Raw genomic sequence first — 23,553 nt, 5'->3', positions numbered from 1 at the left:
TATCTCTCTGTAGGTTAGTTTTTTTTTCTCGCAGTCTTTATCTCTCTTTCTCGCAGCCTCTATCTCGTCCCGTCTCTCTTGCAGTATGTATAGATCTTTCAGTGGAGATCACAGAGTTCGTGGCCACGAAATGTTTTGTAGCCACGAAACATTTTGCAACCACGAAATGGTCAGGGTCACAAAACGTTTTGTGTCCACGAAATATTCCGTGGTCACGAAATACTCGAAGGGTTTCGCCACAAACCTTCTTCGAGGTCTGGTTCTGGCGAAGGGAATTACTTCCTTCGTCAGAACAGTGTCTGTGTGTGAAAGGGAGAGAAAATCAATGAGATATCAAGCAAGAAACAATGAAAGATTGAGAGAGAAACATCGAGATATCGAGTGACAGATAGTGAGAGCAACAGAGAGAGATAGTGAGAGAGAGGGTAAGTGTAAGTGAGAGAGAAGAAGAAAGGAGAGAGAAGAGGGGGAAATGGTCGTCAAAATGATGGTAGTGGAAAGTTGTGGTTGTGATGATGATAAAGAAGATGAAGATTAAGGGGTAATGTTTGATCAAATAAATTTTTGAGTTAAAAATAATATTCCCCCGAGAATGTACAGAAAAACATTGACTCCCTAGAGAATTTATTCCTCGGAGATTATGTATGCCCCAAAGCCGCGGCCTTTTTAAAACTTCCTGTTGCAAACCCCTAAGAAATGAAATGGAAAGCCCTCCTTTTGGGTTTGCTCGTATAACTTCTTCTTGCGAACCCATAAGAACTAAAGAAAAATCTATAGACACCACCATTTTATCTATAAATGCACTACAAAGTAGCATTTTGTCTATAGGCACATATACTTTCAATTGCACCCCCTCACAATACATGCTTGTGCAATCCGACTTTAGCCTGTTATATAAGCCCATGGAAGGAAAAACAAACAACAAATGATTATTCCGCGAGGGAGTATTAATAAGTATCGGCTTTCACGAAGGAGTTATGCCTTTTTAGTATCTTGCGAATGGGTTATTGACTAACAAAGACCAGTTAGCCATCGTTAAGTTCTGAAACCATTTGTTCATAGGTTTTCGTCCATGCATCAATTTGTATCTTTTCACAATTAACTTTCATAGTTTTACATGTACCTCTTGGAATTTAATTCTTCAAACTTCTTCACGTCTATAGGTCGATATCTCGATAGACGCATGATGGAAAGCACTAAGTTGTGACAATTGTCGGATTAAACTCAATTAAGCTAACTCTATGTGTGATACCACATATTGGGAGTTCTTGACCCTCTCTTAAAGCTAGTTCAGGATATGAGTTTTTCTCCTCTTTTTTAAACTCACCACTGACCATTTTTGCACCTCCCACAAACAATGTGAATTATACTAACACATAGTATAGTTGACATACTAGTGAAGCTTACATCATGTTCGATCATGGCGCTTATTTAGAGTCCACTAATTCGGATGATATCCTTATTTTTCTATTTAACCGTTTAAAGAACGATAAAAAGGAAAACTATCTTAAAATGTAAAATATGTCTTTGTTATTTTGCAGTACTATTACCATGTGATTAGCAGCCTTAAGTGAGTTACTTTTCTTACACCATCACACCTATCTTTGTGATTTATAGTTATTTACTACTTATATGTGTCATATTCTTTTGTTATGATATCTTTTTATATGTTTTAGTGCTAAGCTACATGATAACATTATTGGCTATACATAGCATCCTCTTTCCACTAATTGGCTAGTTGGGGTAGGATCTCCTCAAATCTCAACAACCATTCTTATGATTTTTTAGTTCTTCAAATATGACTCCGAAATTATTTGTAAGAATAGTCTCATATTTGACACAGAGCTAAACCCAGACGTAACAAGTTTACAAGTCAGATGCGCTCCACGTCACCCGTAATATATATACGTGTGTGATAGGCTAAAAAAATTCCATATGTGACCGTATGAGAATAGTATTGGATTGGGAATGAATACTCTAGTAATCAATAATATATGTCTAGGTCCTCTTTCCTTATTGTCAATTTGAACTAGTCTAACTCAAATTGACTATAAATAAATCTGAATTAACTATACAGACGAATCAGACTAAACAAACTTTCTGAAATTTTGCTCGAGTCAACTCAGATCATGTACAAATAAGAAACCTACCTTGGTCGAACTGTGTGTGTGTGTGAGAGAGAGAGAGAGAGAGAGAGAGAGAGAGAGAGAGAGAGAGAGAGAGAGAGAGAGAGAGAGAGAGAGAGAGAGAGAGAGAGAGAGAGAGAGACAGAGAGAGACAGAAACATAATTGGATTGAAAAATGCAACTCATCAGAGTGGATCCAATCAACTACACTGAATTTGGTATGTACATATATATTACTTATTCATTTGAATGATAGGATGGGGAAACAAAAGCATGTCCATGTGAAGGCCAATAAACAACTCCTTCTCTTGGGCATGGGAGTGGTGCAGGTTGGGCAATAAATGTTGGACATTGTTCCCCTGGCATTAACACTGAAAAGTCCGACGAATATGATGTTGACACCTGTCATCAAAACCCACCAATCATAATCAATTTGGGGCAAGAGGAGAAAGGAAATAATAAGTGGAAGCTATTGACTTAGAAGTGTAGTGACATCCAATTTGTCATAACTAATAAGTGCAATCTATTCAGTTAGAAGTGTTATACAACAAAGACAATTGCCCATTTCAATAATTTATTTATGATGGCAATCGTGTTTTATTTCAACTTCAACGTCAAATAGGGAACATATAAGTAGACACCTACTGTGGAAGGAAATGAGTAAAGCACGATGACATATTGATCTAGAACACTAGTTTGGACCACGCCCCGAATAAATGTTGGAGAAAAACGAAAAAAATACCCCAAATAGGAGCTCAAAGTTGAACATGTGGGATGTTTCAATCTTTGATATATTATACAACACCAAGTGAACAAAAAAATTTGGCCTCCACATTAGAGCTCACTTTTCTAAGCTTAGGTAGTGTAAGTTTTCTCCCAAGTCAATCTGAAATTTGAATTTAATTCTGAATTGACTCGAGTCAGATTTTGGAATGGTTGTTTTGTCTAAGTTGTGGGGTACGACTCGTCTGGCTGCCTGACTTGGATTGATTGTGGTCCATTTGAGTCAAACCATTCGGATTCAACCGAGTCGAATTTAAACAATGAGAACGAAACAACCACCACCTTAACTTACCAACAGTAATAAGTGGTAAATCAATCATGATGTGCAAAAAGAAATTTGTAGTTTTCCGTAACGAAAATAATCAGCAATAACAACAATCTTAAAATGAAAGCCAAAAAAGACTTACAGTTTGTGAATTTCCAAGCTTTTCAATTGCATGAATTTGACCCGGCATTTCACCCAATTCCATGGATCTTTCAGCTGCATCTTGAGGCGACGGAAAAGGCTGTTTTGGCCATACCAAATGTTCAAAAATGGCCATGAAAATAAACATGGAAACTAGAATTGCAGTGGCAACAAAACCAAAAGAGATGGCACTCAATGAAGTCCCTAAGCTTTTCCATGGCATTACTTGACCTCCTGTTTGAGAAGGACTCGGATTACCCGTGCTCGTATATACACTCCACGGCTTGTGTCTTTCCGAGCTTAACTCATTCATGGTTCCCAATTAATCTTCGAATCCTCTTTAATGAAAACTCTACCAATATCAAACTTGAACAATAATTAGAAAGAATTCATATTATGAATTATAACTGTGAGACAAACTAAATCAACACAAAATAATAATCAAGAATCTCTTCACCTAGAAAAAGAAGCAATTTAGAATGAACTTCATCATGCATTTTGTAAATTACAAGTTCAATGAACCCATAATTCAGTATATAATGAAACTTAAAGAAGTTCATGAAAATCCAAAGCTTATCAAACTACATTCTCAAATCGAAGAATGATGAAATAAAATACAAAAGGGAAGGAGTAGTAATATATGTAAATAACTTACGTAGAAGAAGAAATTTTTATTTCTCTGAAGCAGAGGACAATGGCAGAAGTAGTGAACTAAGCAAGGTTCCAAAATCACCGATCACCGCTAAGAAACTCCGTTTAGAGTACAATGAGACGTATCGGAATTTCCTCTCTCTCTCAGTACTCTCACAATAATGTCATCAACATATAAGTATTCATAAGAAGAACTCTGTCACTTGTCATTAAGTTAGCAACAAGTCAATCCCAAAAACCGAAAACGTTAAAACGAAAACCCTCCACAAATAACCTTCCTTACCAATTAAATCGAAGTTATAAAGGGTGATATTACTGAATCAATAATTTTAATACAAGTAAGCTAGTTCTTGTTTGAGATAATTATGTTTAACTTAAAGTTGTTTGTCTAATAAGTAGAAGCTCCCATTTTGTATTATTGGTTCCAAGTATTAATATAAGAAACACAACCACATGATCCAACTTTGCTCAATTGATACTTTACGTGTATTAAAATTCGTATTTTTTTATACCGAAATAAGTCGCAATCATATAAAGTGGAAGTGGAAAAGAAAAAGAAAACAAAGATTTGAGAATCTAAACTAATATAACTTTTATGTTTTCTTGTTTGTAGTTTTTATGTATAACTCAAAGAATCATATTCTTTATAAGAAGATCAAAAGGAAAAAAGAACAAAAAAGGCTAAATGCTTCGGAAGGAGAAAAAACAAACGGGGTAGGATTCTATAAACTTGTTCCGATCTCAGAGACTAAAATCATGAGTATAATTAGTCTGAAGCAGTGATGAACATAAAGAAATCAAGAACAACGTGTTGTCTTCAACAATTTTTTTTTTTTTTTTTAAGTTTGTGTCCGTTGAAACGTGACTTGAATATGAGTCATGTTAACTATTTTGTTATTCGTTTGGAGGCGCAGAGTGCTAAGATTTGTGGGTTATTTATTTTCGAACGCTCTTACAAAATACATTTGATATGATTGTACCATTGTTCATTATGGAATACATTTGTCATAGTACTGTCCACCATTAAGACAAATAGAGTAAGGGCATTTAGGTGTGATCATGGAAAAGATAGTAGAATCCTACATAATCTACCCACTACTAGAAAAAGGAAAAGAAAAGTTGTCCAAAAAGATACAAATAGATAACAATTTACAATTGGAATTCAAATTTATATCCCCAACTTATTAGTCATACAATTAGATAACTAATTATTACTTGTATCACTAAAAGGTTTGTGAATTTAAGTTATCATCATATAAGAAGTATAATTTTTTTTTTTAAAGTTTTTCATCACCAACAAACAGTGTTACAGTGAAACAAACTTTACTTTATCAAGGGACAAATTAGGATAGAAACCATATGAAGAAATTATTACAAGAGAAGGTGAAAAGCAAAAAAAGATAATCTTGGGTACTTGAGAAAAATAAAGAACAACCTATAAGAAAGCTTTTGGCCTTCAATGACTTTATGTCAACTAAACATTCACTATGTCTTGGAAAGAAAGGGGAACCTAGAATCCTAGGTATAGACTAAACCAAGCTACACCTATTTCAAAGTACATATGATGTAGCTAGCCCAAGACAAATAATATTAATATCTCTCTTTTAATTATCACAAATGAAGTTAAATTTATAATTTGGTTCCATTTCAAACTCTGGATTGGGGTGCCTATGCAACACATGAGGGACGAGAGACGAAATTAGAGATAAAAAAATACAAAGATATTTGAAGATCAAGAAGATTGAATTTCATATTTTTATATTATTTCTTGTAATTATCTAATATTATTGTTAGATATATATTATCTTGTTTTCTACATTAAGTAGTACTGTTAGAGAACTAGAGAATCCCAATTCATTAAATAAATATGAGGTGTTTAATTCATTCTGTTATGTCTAATCAATGTAACGAATCAGACTCACTATTACTAACTCTGTTATTATTAACTTCTTCGTGGATGTAAAGTGAGATTATCGAGGAAGATTTTCACTGAACCACATTAAATATATCGTGACGCCTATTTTCATTTCTCTCTGATTCACATAATCGTGTATTTAACATTCTGGTTGAAATCAAGCTAATAGTTATAGAGATTTACATGATGCGGCTGAATGGTAGACCATCCTATATTCTATAAAAATCTGCTTTGTATTTGATCCTGCTGGAACTTATGGTTTTACGAAGGGATTATTCAAGATTATTGTGAACTATTATTTTTGTGGAAATATCACTTTAATCAAGTCTAAAACAGCAATGACCCAATCACCCACAAAAAAAACAAAAACACAAAAGAAAAAGGAAAAAGAACACCCTAAAAAAGATGGTCTATTCTTCACCACATTTTCTTGAAAGAATTTATTTCTTTCTTCCTCTTTTAGTACCCCAAGTATCAAACACTTTATGTGTATTTTTTCTTCCATTTTCTCTTTTTTTTTTTTTTTTTTTTCTGATGAACATCCTTCCGTTTTCTCTCTTTAGAAAGGCAGTCAAGTCAGTGAGTTAGACAAAATGATGAACACAACTGAATACAATAATAAAGAATTGAAAATTGAAAAAGAGTAGTTAGGTTTTACTTTAATTATGTTAGAAAATGACTTCTTTCTTTCAACAAAAAAAGAAAATGACTTCTTTCAAATCTCAGCCCTAGGATAATCTTTTAATAGTTGGAGATTGCGAACCAACGGGCAAAAACAGAGGATTAGATTCCTCTTTGGGAATAATAATAGAGAATAGAAAAAAGCATTTTGTTCCCCAAAGGCGCGTGCGATGGACTCTCACTATGTCGGAAGAAAAATTCTTCACCGCACTTAAAAGTGGTCCCAATCGACCAATCGAATTTGTTGCGAGAAATGTTATTGGCCTCAGAATGTGTACGGCGATCAAATATCCTAACACATTATCTAGGTGAAATTAAACACATGTATACTAGTACGGGATTAAGACGGCATAGAAAAAGCAAGTCTATGTTGAAAACTAAGCAACTTTTATGGACAACCATTCATAGTTACAGGGAGTAACACAGAAACTACTAAATCCCCTGAAACCCTAAACTCCAAAACAAAGTATATAAAAAGGTTCTTTGAATGTAAGTTAAATAGTTGACAAAACCAATCTAGAACAAAAGACACTAGACAGACTCCAGACAGAAATCATAAGTGACTTGTTTTGATTCAAACTTCAGTGAATTAGAATCACCGTGGGGGCGAATCATGACAAACCACATATGATTTCTGCCTAGAGTCTGTATAGTTTTCCTAGTTCCCAAATATTACTCCGTCTTATGTTGCATAAATCGCATTGTTTCAGATACTCTAGCTCTCTCTGTGTTCAAACTTGGCTTAATACGTTGGCAACTATTTTCTCCCTTAATGTATCCCAAGTAAGCAGAGCAAAATGTGCAACTTTAAGGCTCCCCTCCATATCAATATCCATCTGGTTTAAAGAGTGATAGCAGATAGAAACTAGGATGTCGCTGCTAAGAAGATATTTTTTTCGATAAAAATGAAGCATAAACAAAAACTTATCAAAATGCGAACTTTCAATCTAGTAGGGCAATGTGAGAATATATTGGACTTGTTTTTGTCTCACAGCTCCTTTTGCTCAACAGAAGTGAGATAAACACATGAAGAGTAAATCATAACGACATTCAAAGAGTTAATTTCACCGGCACAGAAAATTAAGGCTAATAGTATATTTACTATGAAATAAAATAGTAATTAGTGCAAAATTAATCAAAGGTTTTTTTAACTTAATGATGACAAACACTAGAAAGTCGGCATCTTGCTCATAAACATCGACAAAAATAGTTGGATTGTTTCGAAGTTTTTAAACTTGTCTTTTGTTTACCTCACTCTGCAGCAGGAGCACCATCACCATCATTTAACTACTACCATTCGAAAACTACTTGAAGAGGTTTGGATTCAACCAGTCCCTGCAACATAAGTAAGATTTGGAATCATTTACCAACATTGGAAACTAAAGCAACCGAAGAAAAATAGTTCTACGACGTATGAAGTATTAGAAATCTTCTTACTTGCTGATGTCGTCAAGGTGGTCATCGAAATCTACAACTTCCTGCCATTTCTCAGATGAAATATAGTCTAACAACACTATGTTTGACGAGGGCTCTTTGATGGTCAAACGACCTCCTCCGTCAGATCCTCCAGCTTTCCTCCAAATCTTAGATGCATCCCTAGTGTAAAGCTGTCCCATGGCAAAACAGAAGGGAGTAAAGAATATATCAAAGCCCGTAAGTTTTACAAATGCCTATGGCAGCTGAAAATGCAGCTCCCACTGGTATATCTTTCTCCTTGTTATTTTTCTATGTTCATTTATATAAAACTAACAAATAATGTAACACAAGAATTGCCCATACTTTGACGCAGGTGAACACAATTATAACACTTTAACATTGCCGAAGATCTAAAGCAACAATCAGACATGTTTAGCTTGAAGTTTGTCCTTAATGACTTGTTTCATTGGATTTGTGACGCCAATTCAGTTTGATACGTTATACCCTATGTTTACATATTGTCCTGCACCATTTGTATACTGAAATCTGAAAATATCCTAGAAAGTGGGACTTGCCTAATATGAAACATCAAACTGAAGGAAAAAAGGTAAAGCAAAACGTAAAAATGCAGATATATAGACGAAACAAATTCAGTTAACCCTTAGTAATTTGGGTACATATTTTTAGTATTTTTGCCAGGTGAAGCACTCAAACTTTTGAGTATACCAGAGTCAGACACTCGCTAATTACTTTTAGTGGATATTATTACATTTTATATGTATATATTGTTGTACTTGCACACAATTATTTTTAAGAGGATCATGAAATTGCAGGGTAGTATAGTGTCTTTCATACAGAAGAGTCTAAGATCTAACTAAGACAAGAAAATATACATCTCTACAATTGTATCCGTGAATTGGCATTTCCTACTCGTCGTATCAGACAACTCATATCGTGGTTGGATGCTGATATTGTTTGTTGTTATCACCGGTCCTGGAACCATAAACGCTGCATCTTTTTGCAGCAAATCCTGCTTTCCTCTTTAAGGTTTGGCAGTTTGGCTTCTTACGTTATGGTTTGCTGGGGAAGATGCCTTAGTTATGGAGGTGTTATGCATGGATCAAGCTAAGATTCTACTAAAAACGGAGATCAGTATTTAGACCAGCTGATTGAACAAAGAAGAAGGACGCCTGTGGTGTCTCAGCTTTTCAGCAAAGGTCTGTCGCCAATGAAATCAAAGATTTTCGGAAAACTGAGATTAACATCTGGGCTGAGTTATAACTTCTTCGCTAGAGTAATGTGTATCAGTCTCTTTTGACTAATCTTCCTTCTTTCCCCCAATGGAGAATAAGATTTTGATCTGAGCGGTCGGACACTCTATGAAGTTATCAGTTTTACTTGTTGTAGCTAAACTCAACAGCACAAACCCCTTACTGGTAGGTTAAACGTCTAACTGAAGTGTCGCTTTTATTAGCTATTAATCTGATTTTCTGAGTCCACATATTTTAATTTTGACACTATTATACGGCGAAAATATCACACACGCGAACGTGTGGAACTGGGTTGCTTTCTGAATGCTTATTAATCTAGCATAAAGAAGAATACAAACTGGTACTTGTTATCGCAGGACCAAATTTTACAAACTACTACAGCATATTGCACCTCCGTACCTGACTATTGTTTTTACCTTGAAGCCGAAACCAACTACTAAGATAAAACAGCCAGCCAAATTGTTTAAACAAAAGAAATTATAAATTATAACAAACCTGAACAACAGGGGACAAGGCTTTCCCTTTCGGAAGAGCTTCCAGCCTTTTATTATCCAACTGAAAGAAAACAGAATTTCGAAGTGAAATCCACAAAAGAATTATAAAAAAACAGCCTATAGTTTATCATGGATTTGTTAATCAAGAGAAGAGGGTGCATGCAAAAAGGTGCAGAATATGTAAGCAAGAGTTTGAATCAGTAAGCCGTCTATTGTTTCATAGTTCTATGATAGCGGCGCGTAATTGTGGGAAGTTCATGGTAACAGCTTCAACACAATATGGTTTAAGCCAAGAATAGTGTCGAATGCAATTCAACAATTGAAGTTGGTGAGGGAAAAAATAGTGGATAATAGTACTTTTTTTTTTGAGAATTCGACTACGATCTACGTTAGTCGTTACAAGGCATTGATGCATCATGAAGATGTAATAAGCAAGATAACCGCCTAATTCAAACCACAAATGAAAGAGGCCTGGAGCCCGACAACAAAGAGGCCTAAAGCCAGACAAAGTATTACATTATTTACTTTTATTTATAGCCTAAATTACATGGGATAAATCTTGGTGGCAAACTGCTTCCACCGAGACTCGATCCCACGACCTCATGGACTTAAGAGGGGTGTCCAACCACTGCACCAAAGGCTGGTGGACATGGATAATAGTACCTTACATGGTGATTTGTGGTCTTTGGGAGGTGAAACAAAGCTATCTTTCACGAAAAAGTGATAGGTGTGTAATTGTTATCCTTACAGTTCAAGGAACACTTTATCATTGGAGTTGGTATAAAAGTTGGGAGTGATCCCTCTTTCATTGACTTTACCCTTGCATGGGACGCTTCAATGTTGAGATTGTAACTTTTTTGTGTTCTACAGTAAGCAGTTAGCCTGGTTTCCGATTTTCAAATCCAGACAATCGTACTCATCTCCATGGGGTCTATTATTCTTTTGCAATGATCTAGTTTCTATGCATTCAATTGTTTCTTCAAGATACAAAACTTCTCCGGTCATTTTGGTTGTGCACTAAATTAAAGTTCCATAAATCAACAAAGAGATAGGATCATTAAAAGAACCTACCAAAAGAACAGCGGCCTGGGGAAAGTATCGATAAATGTGATCTCCAATCTTCTTTGCGGCATTGCTCAGCTCAAAATCGTCGTACCTCTCATTTGCATGATAGTAACCAACAATATCCATACCCTGAGGTCCACATTGCTCCTCTATCTGATAAAATGAAACATTAGGAGGTTGCTACATCAGAAACGCTACATCGTAAATTGGGAATAGTTGAGAATGTATACTTGAATCAGAGCAATTTCAAGAGCTGGAAGGAGACCAATCTGAGAGTGTGAAAGAGGAACTGAGTCAGTGATCTCGATAACTTCGTCTTTAACTATGCGGCCAAGGAGAATGCCATTAACAGCGGATGTCTTGTGCTTCAGTGCATGGAGGACAAGTTTGATGTAAGCATTTTGTCCAATCTCGTACTTGAGCTCACCACCCATTTCTGTCTAGGCACCTTGTTATACGATATAGAGAATCTGGTATTTGGTGTTTGTGACCAAAAGTTTTTCTCAATATATCTGCAATTGGCCTGAAACCGTGTTAACCATAAAGCAAAACTATTCGGCTTAAAAGAATATATACAGGCATTAACATGTGTTCAAGCATACAGACACAATTGTGCAGCTCAAATCTCAGATGATCATCATAACTAATACGTATCGAACTTCATTCTAGAAAATAGACATAGCAGCAAAATACTGTACGACTATACTCCCAAATTTAAATTTCGACAGGAACTAAAATTGTGAAGCTAAAATAAGAATTATAAACTCAAAACCCTCCCAACATGAACCACATATACTATCCTAGCTAGCAACAAGGCAAATAACGATAAAATTAAAACTAAGTCCATGTTCGGATGTACCTTCATTTATGTGTTCCTTCATATCCAATCAATCTGATTCAACAACATTCTTATTGACAAAAATCATATTTGATTCTTTAAATTTGAAACCTTTTAATAAGGTTTGTACAAATTGTGTGCTAAAACTACCTTAGAGAATTCTCAACCAAATTCTAGCTTACCAATTAAATGCAATAAACAAAAAAAAACAAATATATCATAAGAACCCTAAATTAACCTGCATACTTACGAAACCCTAAGCTATCATGCTGAAAATCCATGGGGTTACTAGAAGAGACCAATGTGGTACCTCCATACCTGAACAGAAGACTTGAACAACAAATTGGAACAGAAACTTCGACGCGAAGTAGAACCAAATTAGGCTTGTAATTCATTTTCATAGAAATAAGACACTTAGTGAGGAATAATGGGTAATGAGTAGAATTAAAGAACTCCATATATGTTCCTATATGAGAAGATATAGAACCCCAAAACTTCTTACTACATAATATGAAGATCCAAAATCAAAAAGCAAAGTTCGATATCCAGGCAAAATCAAAACTAAAAATTAGAACTTATTGGTTCAATTTTGGAAGAAGAATCACAAAATTGTTAGTTAAATCACAAACAAGTGAGCCAATTTTACTAAAATAAAACATACCAAAACTTGAATATAAGATAGACTTAACAGTGAAGTAGAGAGAAAAAGTTGAAAACCAAAAATCAAAAAAAAGTAAACGAAGTGAAGTAAACAAAGAGATAATTAATCATAACCCTAAATGGAGTACTTATAAAAGAACTAAAACCCACCAAACTTGGATTTTTTTTTATTCTTGAAGAGTAACAGTGTAAAATTGAATTGTTTGATTGTTCCAAACTAAGGTTTCCTTGGATTCCTTTAATCACCCCTAAAAACCCTCAGCCCTAAAACAGAAAAAAGTTATAATAGGCGAAATTACTAAACAGATCCAATGACCCAAATAAATCAAATTCATATAAGTCAATTATAGGTTGAATCAGAAAAACTCATATAAATCAAGTGACCTAGACAGATTCATATAAACAGAGAATGTCAATGATTTTAGGTTGAATCGAATTCATAGTATAAATCAATTTTAGGGCAAAAAAAGGAATAGAAATTCTTACTCTTTATATCAACTCTGAAGCCTCTGATTGTCTCTCTATCTATCTCTAGCTTGCCGACTTTCTCTTCAGATCTATTGTCAAAGTCTAGTAGTCCTCTGTTCTTTAACTTTCAGTCACCTTCTTTGGGTATGGTGTGAAATCTAATGCAATTAGGGGAGTTTTAGAGACGCCCCCTATTTTCATTAAAGGCGCATGTCCTCCCACCCCCCACCCCCTTCAGTTTTTTTGAGGGAGCGGGCAATAAAACTTCTTATCTATATAATAAACAGAAATGCTATATGAGGCGAAGGGGTAGGCATACACAATAGCTACTCAATCGGTTGTCGACACGTGGCCTCGTTTTACGTTTCACGTAGTTGGAATCCCGTGCTTATAATTGTTCAATTTTAGTCCACGAAACAGACTTGTTTCGTTTTAAGTCCCCACACATTCCACATTAAATCCCTCCTCCCTTTCTAATCTGAACCGTCCATTAGGGCGACGGTTCAGATTAGAAATTGGTCAATCCTCCCCCAAAGCCTCTCCCCTCAAAACCGCACTGTTGATAATGATAATCTCCTTCCCTCTCTAACCTATCACCATGTTCCTTCATAAAAAAAAAACATAATATCACCCTGTTTCAACAAAAACCTTCCCTCTCTTTTTTTTTTTTTTTTGTTGAGAATTCCCTCTCTAACCTATCACCATGTTCCTTCATCAAAAAAAAAAATAATATCACCCTTTTTTTTTTGTTGAAATTAAAATATAATATCACCCTGTTTCAAAAAAAAAAAACTATCTCCCTAACCAAATGAAAATCAATGTAATACATTTTTATGTAGATGAAATAATCAAATCTCATATTACCAATAAGTAATTAATGTTTCAACAAAAAAATAAAAATAAAAACTAATTGTGTGCCTGAACAACTCTTAACAGTTAGTATCATAAATGTCCTTCTCATTGGTACTTTATGTTGCTTCCATCCTGTATTAGTGTGTTACTGTAAAAAAAATTTAGACATTATTTTTAAGTCTTTCGTTGAATCGAAGGACCCTCTAAAGGTCGCAGTATAGAGATCAATAACATTTCAAAAACAATACTCATGAAAATCAAAAACATATTAAATTAAATTATCTGAATCCAATCACTGAAGCAAACATAGGAATTAATAATCTAAATAATTCTGTCAAACCAGATGTTCTTGCAGGTAGTAAAGAAAATAAAAAAAACTTGATAAACCAAATGAACTTTTGCTTCAAGCACTACCAGTCTGTCAAAGCTTCAAGAAGCACTTCCATAACTTGTGTCGACCGGTTCATCTTCCTGTCCACCAAACAAACAAATAAGCACGGATTAGTACACATACAATTGAATAAAACTACTCATAAACCACCATTGATTAAGGATTCACACAACCTATAAATTCACATAAAAAAATTCAAAATGAATCAAAAAATAGTATAGACCTTTACTCCTCGTTGGTTTATGTACTATAATTGTCATATTCTCCATTTTATATTCCTGGAAGGTTGTACATTTGGAGACGATGTACACCCATTAATAAGTTCATATGTGACTGCATACAATAAGATGAAGATCAATACATATATTATACTTTCTAAATGAATCAAACAAGTATAAGGAGATATGAATTACCATTTCTTGTGGAGGTGTCAGGATCATATTTTCTTGTGTAACAATACCACCCAGTTGACTCTCTTGAGTAGTTGTTAAATCATCAAACGGATCAGGAACTGGAACTGGAATCGGATCACGAGTCATATTACAAATCGGACTAGATGCCGGCATTTTAGAACTAGTGCACTAACAAAGAAAACAACAAATTTAGTTAACATATAAACAAATAAGAGAGGTAAGAAAGCAAAGAAGTAGTTGACTTACACGTTTCTTCGATTTGTAATTTTTCCTCTTGAATCTGTTCTCCCGAGGGCGCCCCTTTGCTTTGCATGATACCGGATCAAGAATATCTTGTCGTGCATTTTCTGCACAGTCAACGGTATAACCAGAACCATTGCCCACTTTATCTTGGAACTCTATTATTGGCTTAAATTTTAGGATATAATCATTCAACTGCTCGGTAATTCGTTCATTTTCAGTTGCAACAGAAGCTACTTCGGTGAAAGATTGGTACAATTTTTCGTATCTTTTTTCTTCAGGTGTTGTATCCCATCGACCGTAGTTCAAATTAATCTTTGTGTATGATCTCGTTACATCTTTCCTCCATCTCCTTAGAATGTACTTATCTGGAATGACATTAATTTTGTTCTTACATAATACTGTTAGTGCATGTCGACACAAAATTCCCTTAAATTCAAACAACAAACAATTGCAATGAATTTCACATTCTTGAACATCTAATATGACTTTATACGAATAAGTTTTCGAGTCTTTTCCAAATTCTTTCTCCTCTGAAATAGTATATTCATACACATTTGCAGACTCTCTACAATTTGTCGTATCACAAGCCATTTTTCCTTTTAGTTCTTCTTGAAAATCTCCAAACTTTTTAAGTGTGTATTTCTCCCTCATTTGCTTTTCTATTTGAAATGGACTCACACATGGCATTTCTAAATTGTAGCACCTAAAGTCTTCTTTTGCCTCTTTTTCAACTTTATCCCTTAAAGCTATATTGTATTGTTCGACAAAAAGTTTCAAGGTAGTTTTCGGACCAACGTATCCATCGAAAAAGGCATTTACACCTTCACTACGTTGAGTACTAGACATTCCCGCCCAAAAATGATTTTTCACAAAAATTGGTACCCATCGTCTTCTCTCTTGGTACATGTGGGTCAACCATGTATTTTTTTGCAAGTCATACTTTTGTATAGTAAGCATCCACTCATACTCAAACTCTTCTATGCTAAGCGTTTCGTGGACAAGATGAGTAAGAGCATAACTTATTTCATTGAACTTTTTGTAACTTTTGAGTTTCTCAGGTATTTTCTTCATTACATGCCACAAACACCATCGATGTTTTGTATTGGGAAATACATCCTGAATAGCAATTTGCATGGCTGCATCTTGGTCTGTTATAATCCCGCCCGGAGCTCTTTCGTCCATACAAGTAAGCCATGTCTTAAATAACCATGAAAAAGATTCTGCATCTTCATTAGACAACAACCCACAACCCAATAAAATAGACTGCCCATGATGGTTCACTCCAACAAACGGGGCAAAAGGAAGATGATACTTATTCGTTAGATAAGTCGTGTCAAATGTCACAACATCTCCAAATTCTTTATATGCCTCTCTACTCCTCCTATCTGCCCAAAAAACATTACGTAAACGAGACTTATGATCTACTTCCATCGAAAAAATGAAACCATTGTTCTTTCTTTGCATAGCCAAAAAATATTGTTGAATAGCAACAGCATCTCCTTCTCCAAGACGTAACCTTCTCTTCTTTTCAATATAATTTCTTGCATCTCTTTCGGTAAATGGGACATTCTCATGTCCACCAGCTGCCACCACTTGTTGCCTAAAGCTACGACTTGTCTTAGTCCCAGCCAAATCACATATTTCGAGTTGTCTAGCTACATACGGGTTAATCTTCCTATTGCATCTATAATGACGAACTTTTCCTGGACTAAGGATATGGTTATGCTCAAGATTCACAATAGTAGTCTCCCATTTTCCGTTGTCTTGCAACTTAGCATTAATTCCTGCTTTGCAACCACTTTTGCTACTTGGTTGAGGATTACTTGATGTCGATATATACTTTCCCCCCTTAGCACATGCTATTTTAACATATCTTAAAATTCCTTCTACTCTTCTCTGTGATGTCTTTTTCACTGGATGTCCCACTTTTTTGGCGTAACAAAGGCAATAGTTGTACAACTCTTCAAGACTATTAAACTCCATTCCAGACCTAGGTACTTCTACTTCTGTGTTTGCTACAACAGTGCGCTCAAAATATCCACTTTCTGAAGTCATTTCTTCACAGAAGTAGTTACTAAAAAGTAAACAAATATATATTACAAAGAAGTACATTCAAGTAATAACTGACGACAAATACAAGTGAGTGCAACTTAAATAGATAACAATTATACGACAAATAAAGGTTGACCCAATAAAACTAAAACTAGATTTTTTTTTTTTTTTTTGATGAACATAAAACTAAAACTAGATATTATCAAACTAAAATTAAATATTGACTTAATTAGTTGAATAAACTATGAGCAATCAAACATAATCTATGCTTTATTGGTATTGTAAAAATCCTAAGTCAATAATATTATCAAACTGAAACTACATATTATCAAGCTAAAATTTAATATTGACTTAATTAGTTGAATAAAATATGAGCGATCAAACATAATCTAGATTTTATTGGTATTGTAAAAACTCTAAGTCAAAATATTATGAAACTAAAATTAGATATTATCAAACTAAAATTAATATTAACTTAATTAGTTGAATAAACTATGAGCAATCAAACATAATCTATGCTTTATTGGTATTGTAAAAATCCTAAGTCAATAATATTATCAAACTGAAACTACATATTATCAAGCTAAAATTTAATATTGACTTAATTAGTTGAATAAAATATGAGCGATCAAACATAATCTAGATTTTATTGGTATTGTAAAAACTCTAAGTCAAAATATTATGAAACTAAAATTAGATATTATCAAACTAAAATTAATATTAACTTAATTAGTTGAATAAAATATAAGCAATCAAACATAATCTAGATTTTATTGGTATTGTAAAAACCCTAAGTTTTTACCTCAAAATTTTTTCAGAAATTGGAGTTGAGTTGAGTTGACTTGAGAGTGGATGGATCTTCAAAAAATAAACTTCACCAACAATTTAATTATCCAAACCTTTATAAATCTCCAAAAAATTGGTAAAGAAAAATATTGAAACCTCACTTTTGATCCTTAGGTCAGGTTTTCAAAGAGATAGGTCAGAGAGAGAAGGGAGGTTTAGGGTTTAACTGTTTAAGCAACAGTGATGTGTTGGGGGAGAATTGACCAATTTCTAATCTGGACCGTCGCCCTACTGGACGGTTCAGATTAGAAAGCGAGGAGGGATTTAATGTAGAATGTGCTGGGGACTTAATACGAAACAAGTCTATTTCGTGGACTAAAGGTGAACAATTATAAGCACGGGATTTCCAACTACTTGAAACGTAAAACGAGGCCACGTGTCAACAACCGATTGGGTAGCTATTGTGTATGCCTACCTCTTCGCCTCATATAGCATTTCTGTATAATAAAATAGGTGGATGGGTGCTGACTGGGACAAACATCTGGATAAATCCAGTCGTCCGTCCCACATCAGCACTATCATCAACCGTTGGAGTCAGCCAAATTTATTAGGTGGCCATCTGGGCGCACACACTGCTTTCCTATTTTGCCAATAGACGTTTCTTCTTAGTCCACCAGTCGTATCTTGTACTCCTATAAATTATAATGTTATGTTTGTGATCATTATGGCCCTAAGATCATCTATAAGGAAGACTCAAATGGAAAATACATTTTCTAGGAGGTTAATACGTAGTCATTACAAAAACATTGATACATCATGTGATAAGTTAGTAAAATGTTTTTGGCTTGATAGTTTAAAATGTTTAAGTTCAAGCGATTATCTTGCTTACGGGCATAATGGACATTTTGGGTGAAAAAATGGTTTTTATCGGCCCAAGATAGCCTCAGGTTGGAGTTGTTCTTAGTTTGTAAACTTATAAGCCAATATACCACCACAATCAGATTAGATGTTGATGTTGTACACTCAAGTAATGAAATTTCAAAATCTTTTTCAACTTATTCTTTGTTTTCAATTTAAGATCAAATGATTTCGAAGGATATAATATCCCGGATTATAACGTAATAGTAAAAGAAACAAAAGCACTTGATCAATAGACATTGGGCTAGTGCCTTGTGTGCATAACGTGCTCGAGCTACATCATAAGTTCGGATCAAAGTCTGGCACTAGCTTTGGCCAAGGTTCAGCGCAGGCTTAAGGACAAAATTTTAAATTGGCATGAGGTCAGGTTACAACACGAACTAGAACAAACTGATTCTAATTAGGATACAATGAGAGGGTGGGTCGGACGAGCACCATTTTAACAGTAGAGTTCCCTCTTTTGAGTTCTCTTTTGAGTTCACTTGAAAACCAGCCAAAATTGTATGTTTGTTGGATTTTTGTAGCTATTTGACTTCACACTTTGCTAGCTACTGTTTTGAGATGGAGATAGGTAGATAAGAACAACCACTACTTTTTCTTTTTCCATTGGGTGTCTCTTTCAAGCCCAAGATGGACTTCTCAATCATATGATTCCTATCATATAATTTTTATTAAAGAAAATATGTCATGGGTGAGTGTAAATTCGAGAAATTCTCTCAACAACAAAAAAACCATGAAGAAATAAACTTATTACATGTCTATTTGGTCCAAACCTAAAATGTATAATACCACAATTGCCCTAAATATAAGGCCATCGATTAATCAAAATGAAGGTGTTGTTTGACAACGAGAAGTATAAGTACTTTTGCTTGCAGTTTGGTAAATTAATTTACTTTTTTTTATTTTTCTTTTTCTCATGGAGATAAATGATTTTAATTGACTTCATTAATAATTTTCACAGTTACTCTTGTGGAAGAGGTGGTGGTGATATTGGTGGTGAGTCCTTGGAGGTATGATGATCGGAGCATAGTTATTGTGATGGAGACTTGGAGGTACGGTGATGCAGATGTGGCGGTGGTTGAGATTAATTGAGGTGTGGTGGTGGTGGACGTACGATGGTGGAGGTATGATGGTGGCGATGGTGGTGGAGGTGTGTTGGTGGTGGAGGTATGGCGATGGTGGTGGTGGTGGAGGTATGATGGTGGTGGTGGTGGTACTGGTGGTGGAGGTATGATGGTGGCGGTGGAGCTATGATAGAGGTGTCGGTGGTTGAGATAATGTGGTGGTGGTGATTGAAGTGTGGTGGTGGAGGTATGGTGGTGGTGGTGGAGGTATGGAGGTGGTGGTACACAGGTGGTGGTGATGACGGAGACATGGTGGTGGTGGAGGTACGAAGGTGGTGGTAGTGATGATAGAGGTATGGTGGTGGTAGTGGTGATAGAGGTATGGTGGTGGAGGTATGGAGATGGTGGTGGTGATTGAGGTATGGTGGTGGAGGTATGGAGGTGGTGATTGAGGTACGGTGGTGGTGATAGAGGTACGGAGGTGGTGGTTAAGGTGTGGTGGAAGTTTAATCATGGTGATGGAGCGGAGATAAACAAAGCAAAATATTTGGGTAAAACAAAATTCAAGCATATATTGCACATAAGTTACTTCACTTTAAAGTCAGAAACTAAAACTAATTTTAACTAAGTGAAAAGTAGAAAATCTTCGTTTTACCAAACTAATTTTTTTACTTTTCTACTTAAATAAGTAACTTAGCGTTGCCAAACGACAACTAAATCATAACCAAAACTATATTATTCCTTCCCCCTCTCTCTTTGCGTCGTTCCTATCTCGCAAAGTCCATGATGATTGATGTAGAGTACGATGTAAACATGGCAGATTATGGATCATTCAGTGTAACGAAACAGATATTGACGATTACACTGTCCTAAGATCATCGTTCATTTTAAGTACTGATCATCGTCAAATATACAAATATATGTTTATATTTATCCCCCTCTGTGATTTTCGGATGACCACATAAAAAGATGGAGGTTTTGAAAGTAAGTTAAACAGAGATACAAAACTTACAAGAAAAATGCCGAAGTTAATTTTTATCGAATATTCAAGAAGCACAGAAACAAAACAGATAAACAAACAGACAAAATGATTCTTCAAAGTGATAGGTTTATAGTCACTACAAATTTAGAGAAAGAAAATGAGGAGAGAAAAAGAAAGAACTTTTTTTTGTTGCAAGAAGAAGAAAGGAATTGAAGAGTGAAAGAGATAGGCTCGACAATGCCGCAATTAAATAAAAGTAATAATTCTCCTTTACCTCTTTTCCGCTCTATCTCTCGGCCATTTTTTTTCTCTATCATTCTAGACCAACCGGGTTCAAGAGTTCCTTCATCCGAGCTTTGAATGTTGGATAGATATAGAGGCCAAAATTTTTAATTGCTCACAAATTGATGGTCAAAATTGAAACTGATCCATATGTTGAAAAATAGCAAATGCTCTTAGTTTTCTTCCATTTTGTTTTTTCAATCTAAGCATCTATTTTATAATAAGGGACACAATTTTGATTTTCCATTATAACGTTAGATAAAAGAACATCCGACCAATAAGAATCTAGAGTAAATTCATTCGAATTGAGAGTGATCTACTTCATTTATTCGGGTCTCATAGTAAGTACTAATATAACATCTTAATCTAATGAAACCTCGGGTCCTATTATGGGATCAAGAGTACTTCACCTTACTAGTATAGTAGTACAGGAGGTGTGACTTTTTCACACACTTGTAAACTTAACTCATTCCATACTTGAACTAATGTGACATTAACTTAACAATGCTCATTTCTCCTAAATGGACTATAATCCAACATGGGATCCCTTCCAACATATTGTTGGATCGTGACTTGTTCTATTATGGGTTCTCACGTAAGTGTTAGGTAGCATTGAGTCTTTCTCATTCCTAAAATTACTTAGTTCAAGAGGTGACATTTCACCTCCCACTACAACTGATCGATCTATCATCAATTTAACATACACTAGTATTATATTGTACCATTGGGTTTAGATTGCTCTTTGATGTACCCTTACAAAAAAATTTAGGTTAAAAATCTTGAAATTAGTAGAAAATTTAGGTGCTAATATCATATCCTTTCTCTCGGCTAAATTCACGAGATGGAGATAAGCGGACTCGAACCGCTGACTTCCGCTATGGGGTAAACCCCAGCCTCTCGGAGCTCCCCGACTGATTCTATTATAGAGACCAATGATAGACAATAACTCTCCCCCGAACACAACTTACACTTAAAAAAATATTTTTTTTAAGAGTGATTACATTTAATACGATATAGATACATAATAAACAAATACATGAATTGAATAAGTCCTATAATTACTATCATTGTAGACATCTTAAACCTTGAAGGTCATATACAATTCTTTAAAGACTATCCTTTTGAGATGAAAACCAATTTCTATTTTTTTTTTTTTTTTTTTTTATACCTTTTAACACAAGTCAACAAATATTAATTTCACATAATTCTAAATTCTAGAGTAGATGAACAGACAAGTCGACTAAGTTGAACTTTATTCTTTAGCAAGAATTTATAATTTTCAAATACTAGATGACCCTCGGGAAGAAAAAGATGGATCCGTTGGATTAGAATCTTATTGGAGTTAATTGATGTATTAGATGGATTTTTGAGTGAGAGGCCCAAAAAATGGAGGGTAAATAAGCATTACCCCCAGCCCAAAAAAAAAATTAGAACCCAGTCCAAATTGTCAGGACAGCTCACAGTTTTCTGGTTTTTATTTTATTTATCCCTCTTTTACCCCTCCACGGGAAAGTTCTGTGTTTTCTGACAATCTGACGGACGACAGCGAAGCAATTAATTCCCCGTACATGACGTCATGTCAGAGAAACATTCAGATTTTCTGAAAATTAAAAAATGGCGCCATTTTTTGACGAAATTTCAGCCAATTTTTTTGGATCCCTCCCATTATATTTTGTTTCAACTCCTTCTTTCTTCTTATTTATACATCCAAAAATCTTCTTTATCATTCTTATTTTGTTTTTCACATTTTATCTTCTTCATCTCTTTCAATCTCTAAAAACATAAATTTTCTTTTCTTTCTCTCTCTAAAAGTTTTATTTTCTTATTTTTGGATGTTCATCATTCTTTTTTGTTTCACATTTTATTTTCTTCATCTCTTTCAATCTCTAAAAACATCAATTTATTGTTCTTACTCTCCCTAAAAGTTTTATGTTCTCATTTTTGGGTGTTCATCATTCTTATTTTGTTTCACATTTTATCTTCTTCATCTCTTTCAATCTCTAAAAACATTAAAGTTTTCTGTCTTTCTCTCTCTAAAAGTTTTATGTTCTTATTTTTCTTCTTCATCACTCTTATTTGTTTCACATTTTATCTTCTTCATCTCTAAAAACATCAAAGTACATAACCAAATGTCCAGTGCACAGAACCATTTTCGGTACAGGAGAAAATTCCCAGTTCAAAAGTGTCCAGTACTAAACCAAATGGCCAGTACATAGAACAATTCCCGGTACACAAGAAAATTCCCACTACAAAAATTTCTAGTACATAACCAAATGGCTTGTACACAGAACAATTCCCGGTACACAAGAAAATTCTCAGTACAAAAATGTGTAGTACATATCTAAAAAATGACCAGCACACTAAATAGTTCCCGGTACACAAGAAAATTTCTTTATACAAATCAATGAAATACTACCAAAAATGAAGAAGTTTGTTGAGATTGGAAAGAGATCAGAAATAAATCTGGAAAAAAAAACGAAATTTGTTGAGATTGGAGAGAGAAATATGTGTGGGAGAAAATAAAAAAGAAATAAGAAATAAATCTGGAAAAAAGAACGAAAATGGCAAGTTGGTAAATTTTGTAATGGCAATTCTGTAAATTCGTGGAAAGTAAAAGGTTTAATGTCAGGTGCGTCAGACTATTTTTCAAAAAAATTCGCATTTCCCGGGAATTTTTCGGTGGCAATTTTGTAAATTTATGGAAAGTACACAGTCTGATGGGAGGCGTGTCAGATTATTTGTCAGAAATTTTCGAGTTTCCCGGGAATTTTTCGATGGTCGTTTCGTAAATTTCAA

At 34.6% G+C, this 23,553-nt stretch overlaps 3 protein-coding genes across 6 annotated transcripts; all 3 read right to left on the bottom strand.

Annotated features, from left to right (window-relative positions):
• Positions 1 to 2,363: 2,363 nt before the first annotated feature.
• On the bottom strand, positions 2,364 to 3,628 carry LOC147552484 (uncharacterized). Its single transcript, XM_086668636.1, has 2 exons — positions 3,317 to 3,628; positions 2,364 to 2,528 (listed from the first exon to the last, which is right to left on the bottom strand). The coding sequence occupies exons 1-2, from the start codon at positions 3,626 to 3,628 to the stop codon at positions 2,364 to 2,366; spliced, it is 477 nt and encodes a 158-aa protein (XP_086524762.1).
• Positions 3,629 to 7,642: 4,014 nt separating this feature from the next.
• Positions 7,643 to 13,034, bottom strand: EMB2731 (ER membrane protein complex subunit 8/9 homolog). 4 transcript variants are annotated; one of them, XM_086666693.1, is made up of 6 exons: positions 12,793 to 13,034; positions 11,039 to 11,331; positions 10,815 to 10,961; positions 9,745 to 9,804; positions 8,000 to 8,169; positions 7,643 to 7,897 (listed from the first exon to the last, which is right to left on the bottom strand). In XM_086666693.1, exons 2-6 carry the CDS (start codon positions 11,240 to 11,242, stop codon positions 7,867 to 7,869), a joined length of 612 nt encoding a protein of 203 aa, XP_086522819.1. In that variant the 5' UTR covers positions 11,243 to 11,331; positions 12,793 to 13,034; the 3' UTR covers positions 7,643 to 7,866. The 4 variants fall into 4 exon arrangements, with proteins under 4 accessions (XP_086522819.1, XP_086522820.1, XP_086522822.1 ...); XM_086666694.1 differs by having other exon boundaries at positions 11,039 to 11,320; positions 12,793 to 13,031; XM_086666696.1 differs by lacking the exon at positions 12,793 to 13,034 and adding an exon at positions 11,668 to 12,768 and having other exon boundaries at positions 11,039 to 11,320.
• Positions 13,035 to 14,181: 1,147 nt separating this feature from the next.
• LOC147552482 (protein FAR1-RELATED SEQUENCE 5-like) lies at positions 14,182 to 16,728 on the bottom strand. Its single transcript, XM_086668635.1, has 3 exons — positions 14,677 to 16,728; positions 14,431 to 14,598; positions 14,182 to 14,190 (listed from the first exon to the last, which is right to left on the bottom strand). Exons 1-3 carry the CDS (start codon positions 16,726 to 16,728, stop codon positions 14,182 to 14,184), a joined length of 2,229 nt encoding a protein of 742 aa, XP_086524761.1.
• Positions 16,729 to 23,553: the final 6,825 nt, after the last annotated feature.

Source organism: Eschscholzia californica, unplaced genomic scaffold (genome assembly GCF_041429995.1).
Source record: "Eschscholzia californica isolate CP2 unplaced genomic scaffold, dmEscCali1.0.p SCAF_3, whole genome shotgun sequence".
Classification (NCBI taxonomy): Eukaryota; Viridiplantae; Streptophyta; class Magnoliopsida; order Ranunculales; family Papaveraceae; genus Eschscholzia; species Eschscholzia californica.
Note: the sequence above shows the minus strand (reverse complement) of the source record. Positions and strands in the feature narration are given on the sequence as shown.